Raw genomic sequence first — 23,189 nt, 5'->3', positions numbered from 1 at the left:
GACGCATAGTTTCCGTGGTTTTTCCCCAGCGTCCCACGCTCTTAATTACCCCCTCTGCCGCACCGCCTTTAACCACTAGCCTTCTCATAGTCACTTTGCGTATAGTTCAAGCCCAGCTTCAATTGGTAGCTATCTTTCCTCTCTTTCACCTCACCTCCGTCTCTGTCGCACTATTGGTTGTTTGCTTTGTCCTCTCTGGTTTTCAATTTTAATTTGTAAATGTGCCAAAGGAAGCTGTCCAGATGTTTTGATTTAATTTTCTCGTACATTTCCGAGGAAAAGTCCATTTAAATGGATAAACCAAGAAAAGGATGGCCGCAAAATCATCGCTGCCTTTTACATCTCGGCAGAAATGTGTTTTATGGTGAAAGGTTGTTTCTGGAATTACCATAATTCCCAGATTGTTTCTCACATTCATCACGGATTTATTAATGAAGATTAATCGCTTATCTTTGGATTATTTATAAATGTGGTATTTAAACGGGGATTGATGTAAAGGTGCTTTGATTATAAGCTGATTCTTGAATAAATAAATATTTAGAAATTATTAAAGAAAAACAAGAGAGAACGCTATAGTCGAGTTCCCCGACTATCTGATACCCGTTACTCAGCTAGTGTAAGTGCGAAGAACAGTTTTTGGCGGTTTGTGGGCGTTAGAGTGGGCGTGGCCAAAAGTTTTTTGGCGAATAGATAGAAATTTACAAGACTAATACAAAAATGAAAAAATATCAAAACATTTTTCTAAAGTGTGGGCGTAGCAGCTTTGGGCGGTTTGTGGGCGTTAGAGTGGGCGTGGCAAAAAGTTTTTTGGCAAATCGATAGAAATTTACAAGACCAATACAAAAATGAAAAAATTTCAAAACATTTTTCTAAAGTGTGGGCGTAGCAGCTTTGGGCGGTTTGTGGGCGTTAGAGTGGGCGTGGCAAAAAGTTTTTTTGCAAATCGATAGAAATTTACAAGACCAATACAAAAATGAAAAAATATCAAAACATTTTTCAAAAATGTGGGCGTGGCAGTTTTGGGCGGTTTGTGGGCGTTAGAGTGGGCGTGGCAACATGAATCGACAAACTTGCGCTGCGTCTATGTCCCTGGAGTCTGTATACTTAATCTCAACTTTCTAGCTTTTGTAGTTCCTGAGATCTCGACGTTCATACGGACAGACGGACAGACGGACAGACGGACAGACGGACAGACAGACGGACGGACAGACGGACATGGCCAGATCGATTCGGCTACTGATCCTGATCAAGAATATATATACTTTATATGGTCGGAAACGCTTCCTTCTGCCTGTTACATACTTTTCAACGAATCTAGTATACCCTTTTACTCTACGAGTAACGGGTATAACAAGAGAGAACGCTATAGTCGAGTTCCCCGACTATCTGATACCCGTTACTCAGCTAGTGTAAGTGCGAAGGACAGTTTTTGGCGGTTTGTGGGCGTTAGAGTGGGCGTGGCAAAAAGTTTTTTCGCGAAAAGATAGAAATTTACAAGACTAATACAAAAATGAAAAAATATTAAAACATTTTTCAAAAGTGTGGGCGTGGCAGTTTTGGGCGGTTTGTGGGCGTTAGAGTGGGCGTGGCAAAAAGTTTTATTGCAAATCGATAGAAATTTACCATACCAATACAAAAATGAAAAAATATCAAAACATTTTTCAAAAGTGTGGGCGTCGCAGTTTTGGGCGGTTTGTGGGCGTTAGAGTGGGCGTGGCAACATGAATCGACAAACTTGCGCTGCGTCTATGTCTCTGGAGTCTGTGTGCTTAGTCTCAACTTTCTAGCTTTTGTAGTTCCTGAGATCTCGACGTTCATACGGACAGACAGACGGACAGACGGACAGACGGACGGACAGACGGACATGGCCAAATCGACTCGGCTATTGATCCTGATCAAGAATATATATACTTTATATGGTCAGAAACGCTTCCTTCTGCCTGTTACATACTTTTCAACGAATCTAGTATACCCTTTTACTCTACGAGTAACGGGTATAACAATAGGCAATTATCTCAGTTATTTGACACATTCTATATTGTGAATATTGAGAATTCTTCATTACTTAAACCTCTAATCATGGCTATATTCAATCTATGGTAAAGAACGTTAGCAATTGTGCTACATCATTTTCCTCACTAATCGAAATGGATTATCCACTTTATTACGATGCAATCTAACCTCTAAAAACCCCTTATTTCTGCATACATTTGCCGCCAGTTCAAGCACCCAATTCAAATCGCATTTCAAAGTTAATTTACCCTGAAAAGCAGATCCTATCGCGGTAATTCCATCATGTTGCAACTGTCGCCGAAAGAAAACAGATCTGGCATTCACCATCTGCCCTATCTGCCATCTACCATCTACCATCTACCATGTAATGCAGCCATCAAGAGACCACACAGCTCCAAAGACACAAAGGATTGACAACACGCCATGGGTCTTAATGATTTTTATGAGTTCATTAAAAATGTATTTTAAAAATTGTTATATTTATGAGGGAAGCCCAGAGTGCGGGCAATTGTTATTGTGCATTTGCATTAAATTATTGAAACATTTTTCGCGCTCTCGCTGGCTGACATTGTTTTTCTGCTCCTCCGTGTTGCAAGCGGTTTTATTAAGTGCAATTGCAAGGCGACATCACCTGGATACACTGCACACAACTTTGTGGACTGAAAATAGTAATTGGATACCATACTACATTCGATTTTCTGTAATTTGACTAAGCATGTGGTACAAAAAGTTAAAATAAGGACGTGCATCGCCTATTTCTGTTTCATACTTGTACTATAGAGTCTTACAGTTCAGGAAGTAAAAGTTCTTTATGTTCTACTGTAATTATAAATTATAATGATAATAATTTTATAAATAGTACTGTCCTTTTTTATACCCGTTACTCGTTTTAATTTGAAGTTGTGTTATGTTTTGAATACATAATTTCATTTTGGCAGACCAGCTCACACATTTCCATTACTTATGTATAAACTTGCCTTGACTTCTGTTCTGACCTGTGATTTCTCCATACATTACGAGGGTGTGGGTTTTTTCTAACAGTGTAGACCTTTCCTCACATGTCAGTCAGTCAGCGATGGTATGACAGACCTCGACAGCGGCAGAAAAACAGAAACAAGCCACCGCAACACCCGCAAGCTGGAAGTTGGAAGCGTTACCAACTTTGGCAGCCGTTAAAACTGCTGATGATGTCTGCGGCTTTGTTGCCATATCCACACCTACTGGGAAGAGGGTCCAAGGGGCTTCTGGGCCGGCTGCTGCTGCCAACGCGTATTCATCATCATTTCTGTCATCCAGGCATGGGATGGGATCGCATGGGTTGGGATGCGACGGAATGGTATGGTATGGTATGGGATGGCATGGCCATGGTAATGGTGATGGCGATGGTGATGGGGAAAACCTTTGCTCACATGATGCGCTTGAATTTTCTCTTGCACCTAAATTATATTTTTCCTTTTGCAATCGTTGCTCTTTCTATTTTTCTTCGTCTCTGGCAGCCGCGGCTGTCAATGGATATTTTTTTCCATTAATTTGATTTTCCTCGAGTGATGTTTCCCACTCGTTCTTAAATTTGCTTTTAGAAAAGGAAAGTAAACGCCAAACTTGTTTATTTATCTTCTTAAAGTTTTTGCATACTTGTTTTAAAGTTGACCTATAAACTAGTTGAAGCTGCAGAAAATTACAATTTGTTTAGCTAATTGCTATATGTTGTTTTAAATTAACCAAACAATATTTAATACATTTTTAGTTGTTATAAAGTATCTCAATTATATTAGTATATATTTTAAATTAACTTTCAATTTAATTTTCTGCGCCCCTTTTTTACTTTTAAGTAAAAACTTTCGACCTATTATGGTTGATTATATTGCTTTGCCTTTAGCAAAGATGGAAAGTTTAATTTTTATTACAAAGAAGCTTATTGGTTTATCTCCCAGGCGTTTTGGCAAATATTTTCGCAAACACTCATTTTGTTTATTAATTTAGAGATGAGCTGGTGGGCGAAGAAATTTCGGGGTTCGTGTCATTAATTACTCAGCAGGCCACTTGGACACGATCTTCGGGTAGTCAAGTAGTTGGCCAAGTGGCTCCGCGTGGCCAAACTGCAGCTCTGCGGGATTCTGGCACTCGGACTCGCATTTTGGTCGCGCATGGGGGACTTTCTTTCCGAAATTGCCAATTGAGCGGAATCAAGGCAAATACTTCAAGACTCTCCGCATCTCATTTGAATGCTTGAATCTCTACTTTTTGCGGCTTTCCCATGGATCGTTTGTCTTTTTTGGCCAATTTTTTTCCGACTCTTTTTTGGCAAGGGTTTGGGTCGATGGGCGGCGTTGGGGGAAGAAAAACAATCAACGCGCCTTGGAAACGAATTCGCATGACCAAAAGAAATAGTTGAAAAAAGGTGAATAAAAGTTGGGAGGTAGATTAATCTAGCTTCGACTGTAAGATACCTTCTTTTAATCCACACAATTTTGATAAAAATGTGCCCAAGCCCAATATTTATGTTAATTTACCCCGCAACAGATTTTCCCCTTCTAAACTAAAAGAATCTTAGTCATACACATCTTAATAGGTTTGTTAGTTTCTGAATAAAAAAAGGAAACACCTTTCTTATAAAGTAATAAATGGAATTGCTCTGATTAACTATATAAAACTAACTTTGGTTACGAAGCCAACTTAACCAATAACCACTTTTTGCACTTGCAGGGTATTTCTAGGCAAAGTTTATTTGCCTTTTGTTGAGCTCATTTTGTGTACTGTTGGCCAAGTAAATACTTAAATATAGCACACACTTAAATCGCTGTTGATATTGTGTAGCGAAAGTGAAATTTAGTTTGCTTACCTGGAAGTGCCAAAAAAGCCAAAAAGCAGAAAGCACGAGCAGGCTGAAGAAAAAAACCCAACTTAAGACTTAAATGCGAGATTCGCTTACGGAAGTTCCAAATTTGAAGAGATTTCTTTCAGTTTTTACCAACGATTTTGCGATAATTTTTTTGCTTGCAATTCTCGGAGCTGTTTGCTTAGTCTAATGAAAGTTAATTACAACATCAAAGCGTTGTCGCTGCCACTGATCTCCGGTGATCTTGGGGTCTCCTCCTCCGGGTACTCCTCTTCTACGCCGGCGCACAAAATTCCGATTAGGTGCGGCCTAAAAGACAGGGGGAAAAATTGTGCGATACCAGGCGGAGTCTAAGTAGAGAAAGTACATGTAAAAGTATCTGAAAGATGCGAATCTGCTGCCGCTTTTGAGGCAGTGGGGTCAAAATCGCCGAATACTTTTACCACTCGCTTTTGGGCCAAAAAGGCGCGCTGCTGACCCCGCCCACACAGATCATGTGTGTGTTTGGTTGTAAATATTACAACATGACTGCCTACTTTTTTTCATATTTTTCCTTCTTCTTTTGAGTTAGAGATGTTAACTCGAGAGCTGCTCGTCATTTGCATACTTAACACCTTTCGGGAAAATACGCCAAGTTGCATGGAGTTGAGGCACTTGAGTCATCTTGGCTTTTGTGCAATTAGAAAATCATCATCAGGCTGCAGTCGTGTGTTACTTTCAATTTCAATGCCTCTGGCTTTGCCTTTACCCATTGTAATGCATGATTTGTATCTTGGATCTTTGGAGCTTTGGATCTTTCGGCTCGGCTTTCGTTTTGCGGCCGCACCTCACCTGCTTCGCCAGCATCGCCTGCACTTCCATCTCCACATCTCCACATCTTCAAAACCATTTCCATCTCCATTTGAATCGGCGATGACTTGGCACTGCACTTTGGCTATTACAATTATTGTTATTGTTACTGTTATTGCTTTATTGTTGCAGTTTATTGCATTGTCTGGATTCGCCATTAAGAAACCATAGATTTTTTTTTTTGTTTTTGCATATCACAGGTTTTTCTCGCGTGGCTTCCAAAAAATAAATCGATAAACTTTCACCCTGCTCCCATTAAAATGCCATTAAGATCTGTGGAAATTTGTCCAGCCGAAAAATCCACGGCCAACGGATATCAATAAGCAATTGTATCGCTAATTGCATTGATTAATGTCTTATCGCATTTGCATTATCTCACAGCGCCAAAAGTAGAAATAGAAATGAAAAACAAAATACACAAATTTCACTTTCTAAGCAACAGGTGAAATCTTCACCTGAGTGCTTCCTGTCCTGTATGGGTAAACGTAAAGTAAAAAACGGTGAAATAGCCGCAAAAAGTACCCACTGCGGTAAATATATATATTAAGAGTAATTATATTTGAGTGAGATCATCTCATCGCTACTGTTCATCGCTACCTCTCATTTCTCATTTCTCCCAGGCCAAACTGATAAGAGCCAGAATCCCCAGCCCTTTGCGGGCTTAATGTTGCTCAATTAAATTCATTGAGCTGCATAAGCACCTTCCACCAACAACGCATAATTATGCAGATGTTGGCCATTTAAGGGGCCAACTCTTCCCACTTCCCACTTCCCCCATCGTTTCCCATTTGGGCGCCTTCCTCTTGGGGGAGATTGCATGTCAGGTTGGGCCAACAAATCGCGTCTAATTAGTGACCCGCAAATGAAGAAATTTTTCGGACACGAAAGAAATTTCGTGGTGCACTGGGAAAATCTACATGGCCATCTATGTCTTTTAAATATTATATTATTTTGCAGATGGCTTGCAGTTTCTTTCCTTCACACTTTAAATGCACCACATAATCAAAGTAGTCTATGGTTATATCTATGTATATCAGCTTAGGTTCTATATCTTGCATCTAATATTTCTTAATTTTTAAATTTGTTTCAAGAAGAATGTCACTTCTTTTTTAATTTACATTTATGTAATCCATCTTACCACATAAGTTTCCTGATCTTTCTGATCTTCTTTTTTGCCGGTGCTTAAGTAAGTTTTCCTCCAAGACATGCAACTTTGTTTTCGGGCTCTTGATATTTGTGGACAGTTCTTGGTATTATTTTTTTTGTCTTGCGACCAATTTGTTGTTGTTCATTTTAATGATGCGAAAGAAAGTTACGAGCAGTGAAAAAGAAGAAGCCCTGTGCTGGCATTTTCTAATGATGCATATAAATCTGGCATCCAATAACCCGAAACAACCCTGCAACCAATATCTCCCTAACTCGCTTTTGGCATGCAAATTTAAGCCATCGGCTGTCCGGCCAATAATCAAGGCAATCAATCAATAAATGGACGGGAATCTGAGCTCTGGGGCTTGGTATCCCAACTTTTTGGGGGCGGGGGAGTTGAAGATAGTCGGTCAACGATGATGGCTCATAAATATGGAAAATGCAGACACCTTAGCAGCTCTTTGCCTCCTCCGCTGCTGAAAGATGAGTGGAAATAATTAGTTATCGACGGCACCTGTGCAACAGTAGCAAAGTCAGTCAACTCGACCCGCTGCGTTTCGATGGGTGATGAAACTTTCGCCAAAATAATTATTACTCAGGAATTTCTGTGATCGATGATTTGGGGAATCGCTTTTTGAGCACTGTAGATTCACTTGGTTTTTGTAGTATCTCAAAAGTGTATTTAGCTAAAACCAAAAGCTTTATTGTGTTTTGAAATAACCTTTCAGGTAATATTATTTACGATGTTTTTTACATCCTAATAATTTAGGTTGTTTGAGAACATTCACTTGTAAATAGAGCAGCGCACTTACTTTCTTTTATCCATGTTTCAACTTTTACTGGGCCAAAAGCATCGGTTTCTGGGGACAAGAATCTCATGCTGAAGTGAAAATTGCCGACCTCAGATCGAGATTGAGGACAACGTGGAGGAATGGGCGACAATGAATTATTTCTGCGGCTAACTGTTGGTAATGTTGGCAATTTTGGTGTCTGTGGCTGTTCAGATGGCTAAAAGTGAGTGAATTTCATAGCCAGCCTAATGAAAAATGTACCGAGCTCCTTAAACTCTAATTAAAGTTTTTAAGTGTCTGTGAGCTTGGTGGGTTGTTTGGTTGCTTGGTTGTTGGGTCTTGTTAAGGGGCTAATGCTATAAACTGTCTTCCAACTGTGCCCAATCTGTCTGTTTTCATGTAGCTATATGGGCCTGTATCTGTGGCGGCTTCTTTCCCTGTGCATTTTCAAAGATCTTTGTCTAATTAGTTGGCACACTAAACGATTTTGAGGATCTTGTATGCTTAGTATACAAATCCGCTTTATGCATTCGCTGTAACCTCATAGATTTGATGGCGTATTGCTCCCATGCTCCATGCTTCTCTTCCGGTAATGGGCATAAAAAAGTACTCATCTTTTTGTGAGCGCTTTTTATGGTTTACTGGGCTTTTCGCACTGTATATTTTTACGCCTTCTTCTTTCGGTAGAAAACATAGCCCTTTTTTCATAATTCTTGATAATTTTTTGCTGCTTTGTTTTTATGGATGCTCGGTAATTGAATTTGTGGCTAGGTCCAGCGCTGGTTCATCTCCGCAGCATTTTGAGGTATTTATTTAATTATATGACGGGTCTTGACTTCTTCGTCTTCAGGCGCCGCCAGCTGCTTTCTAATCAACATTGGTCCAATGATTTGCATTTTCAGCTGCTTTGGCTGCAAGGCCTAAGCTTTGGCTTTTGGCTTCTACGGTTACTTTTGCCTTAGTTTTAATTGTTTTTGCTTGAGCAGAGTTTAGAGAGGAAGCACTTCTGCGGTTGAATAATTTTGATGGATGCACAAGGCATGTGGCAATTTGGTCAAGAATTAAGCCAGCAAATCACGAGTTCTCTAATTGTCTGTTATTAGCATGAAGTGTAATTTGATGGCGTTATAATTGGTTTCATTCGCTTTTCTGATTGACGTCATGTCTGAGGATTTTCCATTGCTGGAAAAGCTTATCTTACTTTACCATCTTGTATGGAACAATTGGTGAGGGAACTTAATTAGTGCACTTCATTTGCCTGCAGTTGCACTTATCTGTAACTTGGCACTTTGGTATTTGGTATTGAACAGCAATCGATTTTCTTACGAGATTAAGATTGATATTATAAATATTATTAATCAATCAATTATTGGTTTATTATACCTATAAAAATATATTTTTTTATTTATACGTTTGGTAAAGTGAATTACTTTTGTTACTTTACATTACGTTTGATGTCAAATTTGTCGTTTGGCAAACGCATACGCCTAAAAGTAGGCAATGTTCTTTAACACCACAGGCACCCCTAAAATATGTGTATAAAAAACCCACGAAATAAAGGGTTTTGCGGTGATAAACAGCAATTTTTATAGCCTACTTAGAAGGTGAAACTAGTTGGATGTATTATTTCAGTAAAAGAAAAATAGTTACAAGCACGCAAATAATAAAAACTTTTGTTCATAAATTAGTGTTTATTTTTGCCTTTTTACAAAGTGTTTAAACCGAAACGTCGCCCAATTTTGTTGCTCGTTTTAGGATAAACAAAATCCTGTAGCTTAAATCGATGTACATATGCGTAGTTAAGAGGGAAGAGGAGGAGGCATAGTGGTTACTATAAGTTTAGTTAAAAGCCCTTGCGCAATTTTTAAATTAATTTCTAATTTCCTTGCCAAATCCAGTGCTCAAACTCGGGAGAAGTGGCTTTGAAGGCGTCACACAAATTGCACTAAAATAGCTGCCAGAGTTGCCACAGTTTCAAACTGCCTTCGCTATGAATTATTCAATGATACATCCTTACGTTAACTAAGTGCACCCCATCTGAACATTTGGCACATCCTGCTCTTTGATGTTTGCTGCATTGCTGCACGTACTATAATTTCCGTTTAAATTATAACTGAAACTGTTTTCGTTAGACATATATTAAAATATATACAATTTATGCGGGTTAGATTACGAGTATAGTTTGTTGCTATATTACATAGTGGACATACACATGCCCTCCTTCGTTGCAGGTTTTGCTCTTGTTTTCATAAATATTCATTACAAATAATTTGTATAACAAACTGCGCACATATCGATGCTTAAAACTAATTAAATATTTATATCATACGTTTTATGACCAAAATTTGGTAGCAAAAGAAACACGCCCCTTCAAAACTTGAAAATGATTTGTGTGGAAGTGCATTTTAAGTTCCTAGCTTGTATTTGTTCGTTTTTCCCTTCTCATTAGTTGGTAACTTGGCGAGACTCAATTGGCTCAGTCGATATCTATATAGTAGCTGCAGCTCCTCCGCTCACTTCCTCCGCTATCTTCCTTTACAAAGTGTGTGTTTAAATATGCTTTATATGTGTGCATATGTGGAATGATCCCCTTGGCGATGCACTCAATCGTTGGCCATGCAGTACCCGGAATATGTCTGTATGTTGTCGTCCACAAAACTCTCGCCGGCTATCACGCCGGACTGCGTGTGATGACTGGGACAGCGGTGTCCTTTGGGGCACTGGCACAACGAGTTGATGTTGACCTCGTCCAGGAACTCCTGACGCTTTCGCACCGTGAACAACTTGCACGGCTGCTTTCGCTGACAGCGAAGGCGCTGTATAAATGAAATTGTAAATTGAAATTAAGGCCAAGTTTTGAGAAAATATTCCATGTAAAACCCACCGTCAGGGGAGAGCAGGCGAACAGATATCTGTAGCCCGGACTGCCATCTCCAATGGGTTCCCTCTTGGTCAGGTATGTCACCGAATTCCGGGGACACCGGCAGTGGACTATCTGCTCTGTCACATTCAACTCCGCAGCTGTTGTCAAAGTCCAAGTGTAGTCACGGAAGTGCCTTCAAGGAAAAAGAATTATTAATTAGACAGTGATTAAATATATCATGTAAATTTAAAACTGCATTTCGTACAAGATTCTAAGTATATCAAGTATGGATGTATTTGTAACTTACTTGCAAACTGGCAACTTGTGCACCGGCTGGCACATTTTGTAGTGCCTAGTCTTATCGGCAATGGTGTGGCCATCTTCCACACCCAAACTGCTGGGACAGCCGCCAATGAAATTGGTTGAGGGCTCCTTGGATCCCCGGTGTCCAGAGTGCCTCATGTGCGCCGGTCCCCTGGGGAACTCATTATCCTGCACCTCCGCATAGGGCAGGGCATCATTATAGTCCGGCGACTGGTCCAGATGATCCAAATCGTCCTCGTAGACGGCGCCCAGCTTCTGCATTAGCTTCTTCATATGCAGGCTTTCGAATTTCTTGTCCTGAAATTCGCCCAACAGCATTCGCTTGTGCTGCATCATCTTCTCCCTTTCGTAGTAGTTCCTGTACTTCAGCGAATCCGCGGATCCAGAAGAGTGACTGTGATGATGGATGATCACGTTGTTGGGCATGCGATTGGATTCAGGACAACGACATTGTCGCTCGATCCAGGGGGTTTCGTACAGATCGATCTTGGAGCAGACTGCATGCGGCGCACAGATGGGCAAATCCTCTTCAGAGTCCTTCAAAGGAAAATGATTGAACTTTGTTAGGAACATGTGCTTTAACTGGTTAGCAAACAACAGTTTGTAATAAAGCAAGGGTATAATAGTCTAATACTCTCCCTAAAGTAGGAATACTAATGAGGGATATCAAATTCCTTAAAGCACAGCTAAACCACTTGAAAAATCCTAGAAATTTAATATACTTGGGAGGTGATTTTAAGCCCTAAAAGCCTTTTATTATCCTCTTGATGCTCCACTTGAATATTTGCCAAATTACCATATGATAAACAAACCATAAAGGCAACTTGCAGAGACTGGAGTGTTAAGAACCCTTCGAAAATAGAGGATTGTGTCAACACAGTGATGGCAACTTGATTAACATAACTGAGACAGCCAAAGTCGGTCCTAACTGGAGGATATCTTTGGTGTCTTGTTTGTTTGTTTGTTTGCTGCCCAACAAATACAATTCATTAATTGAATTCCCCAAACAGAGTGGGAGTCCCGAAAACTTGGGCTCTGTTGTTGCGTAAGCCCAAGTTGGGATCCAATAAAAACTTATGCATTGTGTTGTGTCCTGGTCGTAACATAAAAACCAACAACTAGCAACTGATGGGTGCTTTTCGAGGATGCCACTCCAGAGCCTTCTACCCAGTTTCCTTCTATCATTCGATTTTATTGTTAGTGATGCTTGACAGTAAGAACAGCGACAACAACAGGTTTCCAATGAAATTATCGAAAGCAATCAATTTTTTAAGTGGAACTGTCGCGCACCCTGGTATTTTTTTCTGTTCGCTCTTTGTTATCCCTTTTTGTCGAGGGTTTTCGCCTTTTGTTTGGTTTCAATTTCATTTCCCTCGCTCCACTATCTCCTTCCAGTTTTTCTTGATTTTTATTCAAATTATTTTCGGGTTTTTTTGGCTTGCACCTGCTGCTACCTGAGCTCTTTAGGGTCATTCCTTGAGGTCCTTCCTTTATTTTTTTTCGGGAGAGCGCATACCGGAAGTCCGGAAGTGATTTAGTGCAACTGACGGAAGTAAATAAGTGAGTGCACACGCACACTCACACTTAAGCTACAGCTACAGCGCATTGAAAAAGGGATTAGCCGTAGATGAGGCGGAAGTGAGTCCGGAACAGGTTGCCTGACCTTTTACCTTTTTGCTCAATTGAGCCGGAGTTCTCTATGACAATTCCCTGCTGTTTTCCCGTCTCGCTCTCCCCCGGATGTCGTCTGCCTGCCTTCCTTGTGCACTTTATTAGTTGTATTTACTTCCTGATTTTTTTATAATGCTGCTTCCGGAACTTCCTTCTCCACTCGCTCCCCCGTTTCCCACGCATTTTTGACCCAGTTTCAAACGCAGCACCTGCCGAAGTCCTTAACCCTTTCGACGAGCGAATTTGTCTTGCACTTTGATTATTCATATTTCAAGCAGAAGCTTCGGGCATTGCTGAGATTCTTTCTCGATTTCGATGGGGGGAAGAGCTATGCGACCATTGTCAATCCACCCCTGACAGGATATGCCAGAAGTGGAGTTTCAAGGGGGATCCGTTGGGTAAGCAGCGTGAGAAATTCTTTGAAATTCGAGCATGTTTATTGAGATTTCTTTCCCCCATTCAGTGAGTTTTTTCTCTCTGTTTTTTGTTTTTTATTTTTTATTTTTGTCTTGATGTGTTGTTGTGTCGGGAAATGGCACTTCAAAGACATCACCGTTATTCGTATACAATTTTACATATTGATAAGCAAATCACAGGGTAGGGGCAGCATATCAAAGAAGACATGCTTCATCGGCATTCCAATGCCATCAGCTCATCTCTGAGAAGCTCAGAGAGGTGCACGCAGAAAAAATGTGATGTTGTTTGTAGAGTTTGAGTTTAATGGAATTTTAAAGCACCTTGCATTGCATTATTACTTATTCTAAGCCCTTCATTTTGATAGCCCAAAATTCAAAATAAACATTGTTTTTGAAATTCTATAACGTGCACGAGTAGAATCAACTTGTAAACAAGAGGAAAGTTTCTGTGCTGGCGAAGAAGCTGGAAGAGTAGTAAAAGTTTTGCCAGGCCAACACAAAAAAGCGAGGAAAAAAGCAAACATAAGAAAGGCGGCGAGAAGAGGGAGAGAAGGCAACCGGATTTCCGGTTTAGCAGCTCCCCAAAGAAGGTGGTGCGGCGGGGAGTTGGGGGGCAGGGGGCTGGGGGTCCAAGCTGCTGCCACACTTTATAATTTGCTCGATCTCCATCAGCAGCACGCGTGTACCGCTCCCCGAGCAGTCAGACAATTAGCCTCATGTGTCAAAGTGCAGTGCCAACGGAAGTTGAGAACGCGCCAAAGACAATGAAAGAGTTTTCCCTCTGTGCCCCCCCTTTGCTGGCCCCATTTCCCCAGACCAACAGCTTTTTTCCTCCAGCAGCTGGACGCAGCAGTGCAACGTGATGCCGCAAGCATTGACAAACTTTTGTGACTTTTGATTTCAATGAAAGCCGCCTGCGAAAAAGGGAACCCTTCTCCCATTCCATCTCTTTAATTGAATCAAATTAACCCCGCTCACAACCTCCAGAAAGGGGGTGAATGGGTCGAGGGGGAGGGGTAGAGGGAGGGGCTGGGTTGCCAGGGGGTCTCCCCACAATGGAATTCTTGGAGCTACTTCTAGCGTCATTGCTGTCATGCCTCATGTGGCTGCCTGAATGCCGGGAATGCCATTCCCCGCAGCGGAAGTGAGGTGTCTTCAATTGCACGAGGCAGTGCTGCCAATTTGCAGGGACTTTCAGAGACTTAAAGCGTTTTAGGAACAAGGTTCCTGCCTTTTATTTATACTTCCATATTGCCATAAATTGTGTTTTAAAATGTTTATGACACTAAAGCATAGTTATCAGAAGAGCCTACATTAATTCAATAGCGAACTTAACTGATTTCTTTTCCAGCACAACTGTTTTCATGGCCTAGTCCTTGATTAGTATTATGGTTATTGTATATAATGTTCAAATATATTACAAAGCTACTTAAATGCGATGCTGCAGTTTAGATTTGAATGGATTTGAATCCATTTTTGGTTCACCTGTGTTCAGAGGATGCTGCTTTCACTATAACCTGACTATGACTTTGGCAAAATAAGGCCAAGTATCGACTGCACCTGCTCCGCATTGTATCATTGTATTGCGCATTTGCGCCCCATCTGGTGTGCTATCAATAGCAGCCTAACTAAAGGACAATCAATGACATAAATTTCCACACAACAAACGGAAGATGTCTGCGTTGTTGTTTTCCCGGTGCAGCGGCAACAGTTGGTTGAGTTTTTCCCCCGCCGCCCCGTAATTCTTTCGTGGGTTTTTGGTTCCCATGAGGGCGTTGACGCACACACGACGATCAACGTCCGGGCCGGAGATTTTCCGATCTTTCCGATTTTCCAACCGTTAGACAAGACGGATGGATGACAGCAGCCTGCCGCCTGCCACAAGTGTGTTGCCATCAGGTAGTCTCCAGTCTCCGCTATATCCTATCCCCTGCACCCTCTGTTATCTTTTGTCTGTGCGTTAATGATTTTTCTATACACTTCCTTTTCCACATTGTTTTTCTCCGTTCCCCCCACCCTTATACTCATACTCCGACTCCTACTCGATTTTGGGTTATTCTTCTCTCTCTCAGTTGTTTTTTGGGCTAGAGAATTATGCAATCTGGCGTCGTCATGTGGCCGCAGTAAGCGGAAGTATGCCGGCTCAGCATTGGTTTTCATCCCAGTTTCTGGTCAAGATATATGTATATATATATACATATATATTGCCTAAGTCAGTGTGTTTACACGAAAATTCAATTAAAATTGTTAGAAACGGAAGTGGAAGATGGGGCCGACGAAGCGGAAGTAACACGGAAGTTGTTAGGTCACTATCTGTCTTCCGATTCCAAGTTGGAGTCGGAGTCCAAGTCCCAGTCCCAGTCGCAGAGAATTCCAGTGAAAACTCTCAGGCCAGCGCGAGCACTTAGAGAGATTCATCCCAAGCCGGAAGTAGAAAAGATTTGTGTACGGCCGGCTCTTCAAAAAAAATGCGATGAATTTATATATGTACGAGTATATAATAATACTTTGCATAGGCAAGTCCAGGAATTGCCCGGGGCACGCAGACTGACCGTGCCACTTTTGCCATTGCCTGCCGTTGCCTGGCTGCCTGTTTTTCTCTCTTTTTTTTCTGGACTGCCTTAACGGAAGCATGCCCCAACCGCAAACAAGCAGGGAAAAAACATTTTCATTCATAAAACAGCAGAAATTCCAAAAGGAAGCGCGCAAAAGCCAACAGACAACAGCAGAAAAATTATAAGAATGTTGACCAAATCAGTTTGGACAAAGAAGTTTGGATACTCTGCGAATTTATTGATTTAAAAAGCACAACTGTATGTTTCGAAATGAAACGATAAGCTCGTTTCAATAAATTTAAGTACTTTCTCTTATTTATTGAAACGACCCTATCGTTTGGATATAATGTAACTTCTTAGAAAATGTAAACAATAATTGATGAACGTTTCTACCAAAGCTCATTGCAAAAGCGGAGTACTCCTGTTGTTTGTCAAGGATTGTTCAGGGTATAGCTGTATAGCTGGGAAACTGGTTTCTTGCGGGGCAGCCAATTGCAGCTGAAGCAGCAACAAACAACATCAGCAACTTCCCCTTTTGTTGCTGCTTGATTTTTGCGTAGCTTGTTGATCGTCACAATTAATGAACGTCTACGCACACGGACATCCACTAACCACATCCACATCCTCATCCTCATCCTCTTATCCCCATGCCCATGCCCATGCCGAATACCCAATAGCCAACTCCACAACTCCATATACCCAATACCCGACCACAATCAGTCTCAGCTGCTGATGTTGCTGCTTTTGCTGCTGTTGCTGCCACAACGGAACGGAAAAAAGTAATTCATTCATTCATTCATTCAGCAACAACGTGGCATAGTTGTTTGTGGCTTTTTTGCTGCGGCTTTCTGGCCATTGTAATTGTTGCCTTGGCCAAAAAGAAACACGACAACCGCAAAATGTTGCCGACTGTGTGGCGGGCTATAAACATGTTGCTGCTGCATTTTGCTGTTGCTACTTCTGATGTTGCTGCTGTGCTGTGGGCTCCTTTTACGCGCTTGCCGCCAAATAAATAAATCTTGACTACAATGCCGATGGCTCGTTGCTGTTGCTGCGGCGATTTTTATGAATGAATGGATGGCCGGCCAGCTAGCTAAATGAAAAGTTGCCCGGCTTTTAGTGTAAACTGGCTTTGGCCGTTCGCATTTTTGTGCACATACATACATTCATGCTTTTTTCTTGCAGAAAACGCGCGCAAAACGTCACCAAAACGCTTGTGATATATATATATATATTTTTTTTTTGCCTGTTTTGTCTGATAATTATGAGCAACTCGCAGTGCCACGCCCCGTTGCCTCCCCTCCTGCTCCCCTCCCCCTTGTAAATACACCCAATACCCATTCCATCCATTTGCTGTTTACTCGTCGTCTGCGCGCGTTTTTATGAATGAAATCCAGCAACAAAGAAGAGCAGCATTCGTCGTTGCTTATTTATAGTTAATTTATTTTTTTACCCCGCCATCGTTCGGGTTTTTTTCCCTCCGCGTCTTGTTTTGATATTATTGTAAACAAATTGCGCCTCTGGGCACGTAATTAGCACACTTACACGATCGGAAAAGCCGCCAGTTGCGCCCGGGGAGGTGGGAAATTGGAACGTGTCCATCAATAACTGTAACAAGGTCTCTTTCTCTTTGTCTATCTCTTTTCTTGGCCAACAAAAGCGGAAGTGTTCCAAGCCACATTTCCGCCTGGCCAGCGACAGAGAAATGCTTTTTTTTCTCGAAAAGTGGCACAAAGCTTAGACGGCCAAACAATAGTGGCAGAAAAACGAAAGATCTTATAAATCAACAACATCATGGGATCGTACGTATATCAATGGATATCTGGACGAGATAGAAACTTTTGTTCTAGCCTCATAGCTGAAAGATCTCATAAATTAGCCATATCACGAGATTATACGTATTGCTTTGGATATCTGGAGCAGATATAAACATTTGCGTTGACCTTATGCCTGACAAAGAAATAATTGCGATTTTGCCTAGTATTCTCATGGAAAGTCCAATGGCCTTCGCCTGGTTTCTTTCAGGTGATTTTGAAAATGAAAAAGAATATCTAAAGTTGGTGCATTATGTTTTGAAGTTGCGTGGTAGAGTATCTGGAGCTTCGCCTGCAACTCAGGCTTGTAGTATTTTGTTAGCTCATATGAGAAAATATATTTATATATATAGTATCTATAAAAGTTGACTTGGCGCGCGCGCCAACAACAAAGTCTATATGGCAGAAGAGGAAGAAGTCGAGGGAAAAAAGTGGGCAAACTAGTTTTTTGGTATCTGAGCATCCGTTGGCTCAGGTTGTTGTAGTTGTAGCTGTTGTTGTAGTTGTAGTTGCTGCTGTTGTAGTCGGGGGCATTTTTCTCAATGGAGCTCTCCGAGATCGTAGACTTGGGCACTTTTTAGGTGAATAATTGCGGTATGCTGCTGCTGCCTGCTGCTTGTTTTTTAGGCAAATATTTTTATATTCGCGCCTAACTTCGTCTGCGGCATCCAGACACACTTAACCGACATATATCCATTGTTGCTTTTGCTGTTGCTGTTGCTGCTGTCATCGCTGTCTACTCTCTTTCAATATTTGTTTGTCTTATTTATGATTATTATTATTTTTTGCCTTCGAATCGCATTGAATAATTTCTATATTTAGCATAACAAAAATTCCATGGCAGAGCAAAAAGCATAGATAGAAATTGTAAAAACATGATATGCGAAATCGAGGGAAGCGCGATTCGATTCATTATGGGATTAAAATGTTAGGCTCCGATTGTTGGGATGAAATTAATTTTAGAAGGGAAGGCGTTTTGTTTGCTAATGGAATTATTTCATTTTAACATATTTGGCTTTTGATATTCAAATGCACTTAACAAAGAATGCATTTCTCCTAAGCTTAGTCAGCAGACTTTTGACTCTTACAAATATGAAACATTGCATTAATGAATACTCAAAGCACTCATAGAATTAGTCATCAACCAATTAAGGAACATAGATATGATCTATTATTTCCACAGAAGGAAACTGATACTGCAGCAGGTCAGTGATTGATCAATTAGAAGGTTTCGTGGAAGTTCCCCAGCGCAATCGTTGAAATTTCATCAAATTAACGAAAGTTCCCAGCGTAAAATTTCATTCACAAGAATCTCCCATCACGAAAAACACAAAAGTTCAATAGAAATCGGATGCTCAAGTCCATTGATGATTTCTGTGAAAAAACTCATGAACATAAATTTACCAAAATCAGATCAACGATTCAAAAAACTAGTTTGAAGAAGGCTGAATTCAAAATTGTCATATCGTGTCAAACATATCGGATGTATTGATTAGCATAGAAATCCCATAAATAACCATTAGAGGTGTGGCCGAAATAAAATTTTGTAGGTTTATATAACCAAGTATTTCCATAAATATTTATTGCGTATTTCGGCACAAGGCATACGCACAACTGGCACTTTTGTTTCCATGTTTGGATTGCAGCCTATAAAGCATTTTCACACCTGCCTGCAACACCAGAACTCAGCTTGGTCAAATAGCCAGAATGGCCGGAATATATGCTTGGTTTGTTTAAACATTTCTCAGTCAATTGGAATTTGTGGCAGACTCTTTTGATATTCCATTTCCAATCAATCCCCTTCCCTGGTATGTATGTTTTCCCAACTCTCTGGCTTTTGGCCATGCCACGCGCACACACATCGACTTGTTTAGGCCAAATATGCGTGGCTGATCTGTTTGTATATGGCCCGACAAATTGCCCGATCTCTGTTGCTGTTGCTGTAGTTGTGTTGTCTTGTTGTTGTTCTTGTTGGCTTTAGCCATTCATACATTTGGACGGTCTGTCGCTTTGGCATTCATTCATTCATAGATTGACTTGCCCAGCCAAGCGAGAAGTTGAAGTCGCTGACGTAGCATTTGCTGGCTGCTCTGCTCATCCAGCGTTTACGTTTTCATTCATTCACACACGCGTGTACAGTGAGAGAAAATATTCACGAATGCGCTCATTGATATTTCAGTGAGACTAGATTACATTCCAAATAGCTAAAAAATGCTTTCTAATGCTTCTATTGGAACTCATTGTTATGAGTGTAGACTTGTGTTTATAATTTTATGAGAACCCTAGTAATCGACCTTAAGTAAACACTTTCCAGTCATAATACATCAACGAAGTTTTCTCAGTGTTCCCACTCACACATGCACCACCTCATCGCGCCCCTCACTCACCACCATTTCACCCATTATACCACACCATACCATACCATACCATACCATACCGTACCACCGTCATTATGACCATCATCATCGACTTCTCGTAGTCGTCGTGGTCGTATTTCATTCATGAATTTTCTTTCATTCAGGTCTTCCCCGTCTACCCGTCTCCCTCCCCCTGCTGTTGCCGTCTCCTTCTATCCCCGTCTCAGTCGTGGTCGTTGAAAACGTTTTTAAATACCGGAACTGAATGTTTAGCGCTTTTAAGCATGGGAACTTTTTGTTTTCTTCTATAAACTTTCCTCTCCCTCGCTCCCAGCCTCCTTCCTCCCTCCGTCTCTTTCCTTCCCCTCTGCCCGTCTCTTTCTATCTGGCTATTTGCCTCTCTTTCCGGCTGCTCATTCACAGCCTTTTGTGGATCTATTCCGTTGTGTTCTATTCTCCAACAAGGCGTTTTTATTGCAAGTTTCCAAACAACAGGAATTCTCTGCTCAATTTTTTTTGTCTATTTTAGGTGTTGTGTTGTGATGCTGCTTTGTTATGCTTGTTTTATATGCGTTCCAAAATTTATTGCAGGCATTTGGATTTCAAAATTTATGAACCAAGTCGAGCCCAAACGCTGTGGCTTGAAAGAAGGTTAAATGATATATCTTCTTGGGAGTGAAGTTTAAGGATACGCTTGGTTTTCGTATAAAGTTATTAACCATTGATTGATCTCTTATGCTGATTTATGCATAGTAGTGATCCCTTAGGTACCCTTAGATAGTGATCCTTCGCAAGGGTATTTCCAAGTCGAACCCTTTCTGCTGCCCTGCCCCTTTTGCTGACTTGTTTACGCCGTCAATATTTTGCCTTTGATTACTGTTGATACTTCACGCCTCGGCCTCGTAGCAACATCAAGCAAGAATTCGATTTTCAGGGCGTGTTTTGTCGTATGACATTTGACATAATAGATATACGATACATGATATACGACCGATCCAATCCCCTCTCTTTCTCAATGGACACTTGATTTATGACCAGATCGGAGTGAGAACAATGGAACCGATGTGACCTACGATCTGAATTCGCATTGTAGCGGATTTAAGGGGAAAGATAACGCCAAGAACTTTTTGGTGGGCCGTGGCTTAGTCATGAGTAGCCAGCATTGAACTCTTGACCCGCCGGGCTAATTGGTTTTGGTATCGCTCATATCGTTCGGTTCGGTACAGCAATTGCGGCTTTAATTGATCAAATGCGACAGATCAGTTGAGTTGAGCTCTCGGCTGCAAACAACTTTCATTTTTCATCTAGAGCGAGTGTTGCCGCTGCAATTAAATGTGCCATATGCGTGTGCTGATATATGGATAGTGGTTTTGTGGGTGTCAAGTGTAATGGCCATAGGGCGGCTGCTAAATATAGCCAGCGTTTCTTGAACAAAAGCAACAAAATATGTAAAAATAACGAACTAAAGCTCGGACCCAGCCCAAAAAAGTTGCATTGCAAAACCTGCTGTGCAGAGAAAGAAATCGCAGCTAGTCTTGCGATCTCTATGCTATAATCTATGTGATTGGGTAATTGATTATGATGTCCATGATTATGAATCCAAAGATAGGAATCTTTTTTGAAAGTTCTTTGATAATTTGGTATAGCAGACCCTTAACCTCTCATCCGTTCGTTAGCTTAAATGAAAGTATCTAATCGATCGGGATTGTTTTCTGTGTAGATGCTGCTGCTGCCGCTGATACCGCTGGCGTGGGCAAATGGCAACCAGTTGAACAGGTGTCTGCTGACGTTGTTGCCTGCATTATGCAACCTGCCATTGCCAGTTGTTGGTTTCATTGGTACCTTGTGTTATTTCTGTTTTTTACTTAGCCCCGATCAATGCAAACATGTAATTAGCCAGGCTAATCAAATGAATTTCGTATTTGCTAGCTACTCACCCCCACTTGGTAGAGGACGCGCACATCCCGATCGCCGTGCTGCTGCTTGATGCCGCTGAAGCTGCGGTGTTGCTGCTGCTGCTGTTGCTGCTTCTGCAACATTTGTCGCGCATGACGACGCGACTCGGCGAGATCCTTCTCCGCGGCCGCCGTGGAAATGCTCACAACGGTCAGTTGCTCGGCGGCTGTCTTGGCTGGCTTCACTGTACTGCTCGCCACTCCAGTTGCTCCCGTTGCTCCAGCTCCAGCTCCCAATCCCGATCCCGCTCCTACTCCCGCTGCTGCTGCTGAAACATCTTTGGCATCGTAGACGGTGTACTGCAGACTCTTGTGCTTGTCCGCCGTGGATGTTGTCGGCGTAATCTCGAACACCTCGAGCGGCAGTCGCGTGCCGCCGACAGCAACGGCAGCGGCGGTCAGCAGCAACAGCAGCATGCACGGCAGCAGCATCAATGTCGTAGGCATGATTTATGACTCTGACTCCAGCTGGATTTCTGGATCTCTGGATGTTGATGGTATCTGAATGTGGATCTGGATCTGTACCTAGATCTGGCGATCTTTGGGATCTCTCCGAATCTATCGAAATCTCCGCTGTGAGATTTGATTTGTGCGTGCGGGTTGTTTTCTTGCGGTTTGTAATTGACACTCAATAAATTTTGTAATTGAATTCGAATCAAATCCAATCGAATCGAATCGAATCGAAGCGAACCGAATCGAGTCGAATCAGTGTTCTCGCTCTATCTCACTCGCTCGCTTAGAACCCATGGCTTACATGCACACACACTGGCACACTGGCAGAAACGAACTCTACAAATCAGGTTTCAAATCGAACGATCGATTGATTTGTGGCGAATGTCACTCGAAATTATTGGATATTTCATTCACTGCAATGCTCGGTGGTCGGTAGTTTCTGTTTGCTATTTAGTAACTTTACACCCGCGACGTCGCTGTCTCCGGTGGCCTTTCGTCTCGTCTCGTCTTGTCCCGTCTTTTCATTCGCTCCTGGAACGTATACCCTACGGTATCGTATCGTATTGTATCGTATCGTATCGTATCGCCTCGATTCCGCTGCCCTCGCTATATGCTTGTTCGCTCGACCAACTCACTTTTCGAACTGATCAAACAGAAAATCCAAAACGAGCAGCGCACGGCGAGCGAGAGTCGCTGAAGCCGGCAGCGAAGTCCGCTGCTCGCGTCGCTGCCGGTATGTGCGTGTCTGTGCACTGAGAGAAATTGCGCGATCAAACGAAGTCATTTAAGTCATATAACAAGAAACTCAAGTCTTGAAAATTTAACCATCTCAATTAAAATCTTAAAAGTATGTAAAAAAATATCCATTTAATTTCACTAACGAACAATTATAAAATTAAATTAAATTATAAAATTAAATTATTATTTGTTTTTATAACAATGAGTGAACTAGTTTTAAGTAGACCACAAATTCTAAGCTCTTCAACAGAAATGATGAAGTATGTTATGAATAGTGTATTTAATGCACTCATTTAAGCAGACTTTTAGTGATTTTAAACCTTTTGAGATATTTTTTTTAAGTATCCTGATCAAACGATATTTTTCTCAGTGCACGAGCGGCAGCGGCACATCGTGAGAGAGCAC

At 41.5% G+C, this 23,189-nt stretch overlaps 2 protein-coding genes across 2 annotated transcripts in view; one reads left to right on the top strand and one right to left on the bottom strand.

The window, feature by feature from the left end:
• Nucleotides 1–23,189, top strand: part of LOC6534451 (elongation factor-like GTPase 1) — a 77,038-nt gene that overhangs the window by 41,900 nt on the left and 11,949 nt on the right. The window lies entirely within an intron of this gene.
• LOC6534454 (protein giant-lens) lies at nt 9,700–22,696 on the bottom strand. Its single transcript, XM_002095095.4, has 4 exons — nt 21,576–22,696; nt 10,809–11,362; nt 10,523–10,694; nt 9,700–10,454 (listed from the first exon to the last, which is right to left on the bottom strand). Exons 1-4 carry the CDS (start codon nt 22,038–22,040, stop codon nt 10,242–10,244), a joined length of 1,404 nt encoding a protein of 467 aa, XP_002095131.2. The 5' UTR covers nt 22,041–22,696; the 3' UTR covers nt 9,700–10,241.

Source organism: Drosophila yakuba, chromosome 3L, assembly GCF_016746365.2.
Source record: "Drosophila yakuba strain Tai18E2 chromosome 3L, Prin_Dyak_Tai18E2_2.1, whole genome shotgun sequence".
NCBI lineage: Eukaryota > Metazoa > Arthropoda > Insecta > Diptera > Drosophilidae > Drosophila > Drosophila yakuba.
The sequence above is the reverse complement of the archived record's forward strand: the minus strand, read 5'-3'. Positions and strand labels throughout refer to the sequence as shown.

Coding starts and splice junctions, on each gene's coding strand:
- LOC6534454 (XM_002095095.4), bottom strand. CDS start 22,040: ATGCCTACGACATTGATGCTGCTGCCGTGCATGCTGCTGTTGCTGCTG. Junction 11,363..21,575: donor GCGTCCTCTACCAAGTGGGG/GTGAGTAGCTAG, acceptor TTTCCTTTGAAG/GACTCTGAAGAGGATTTGCC. Junction 10,455..10,522: donor TCGCCTGCTCTCCCCTGACG/GTGGGTTTTACA, acceptor TCATTTATACAG/CGCCTTCGCTGTCAGCGAAA.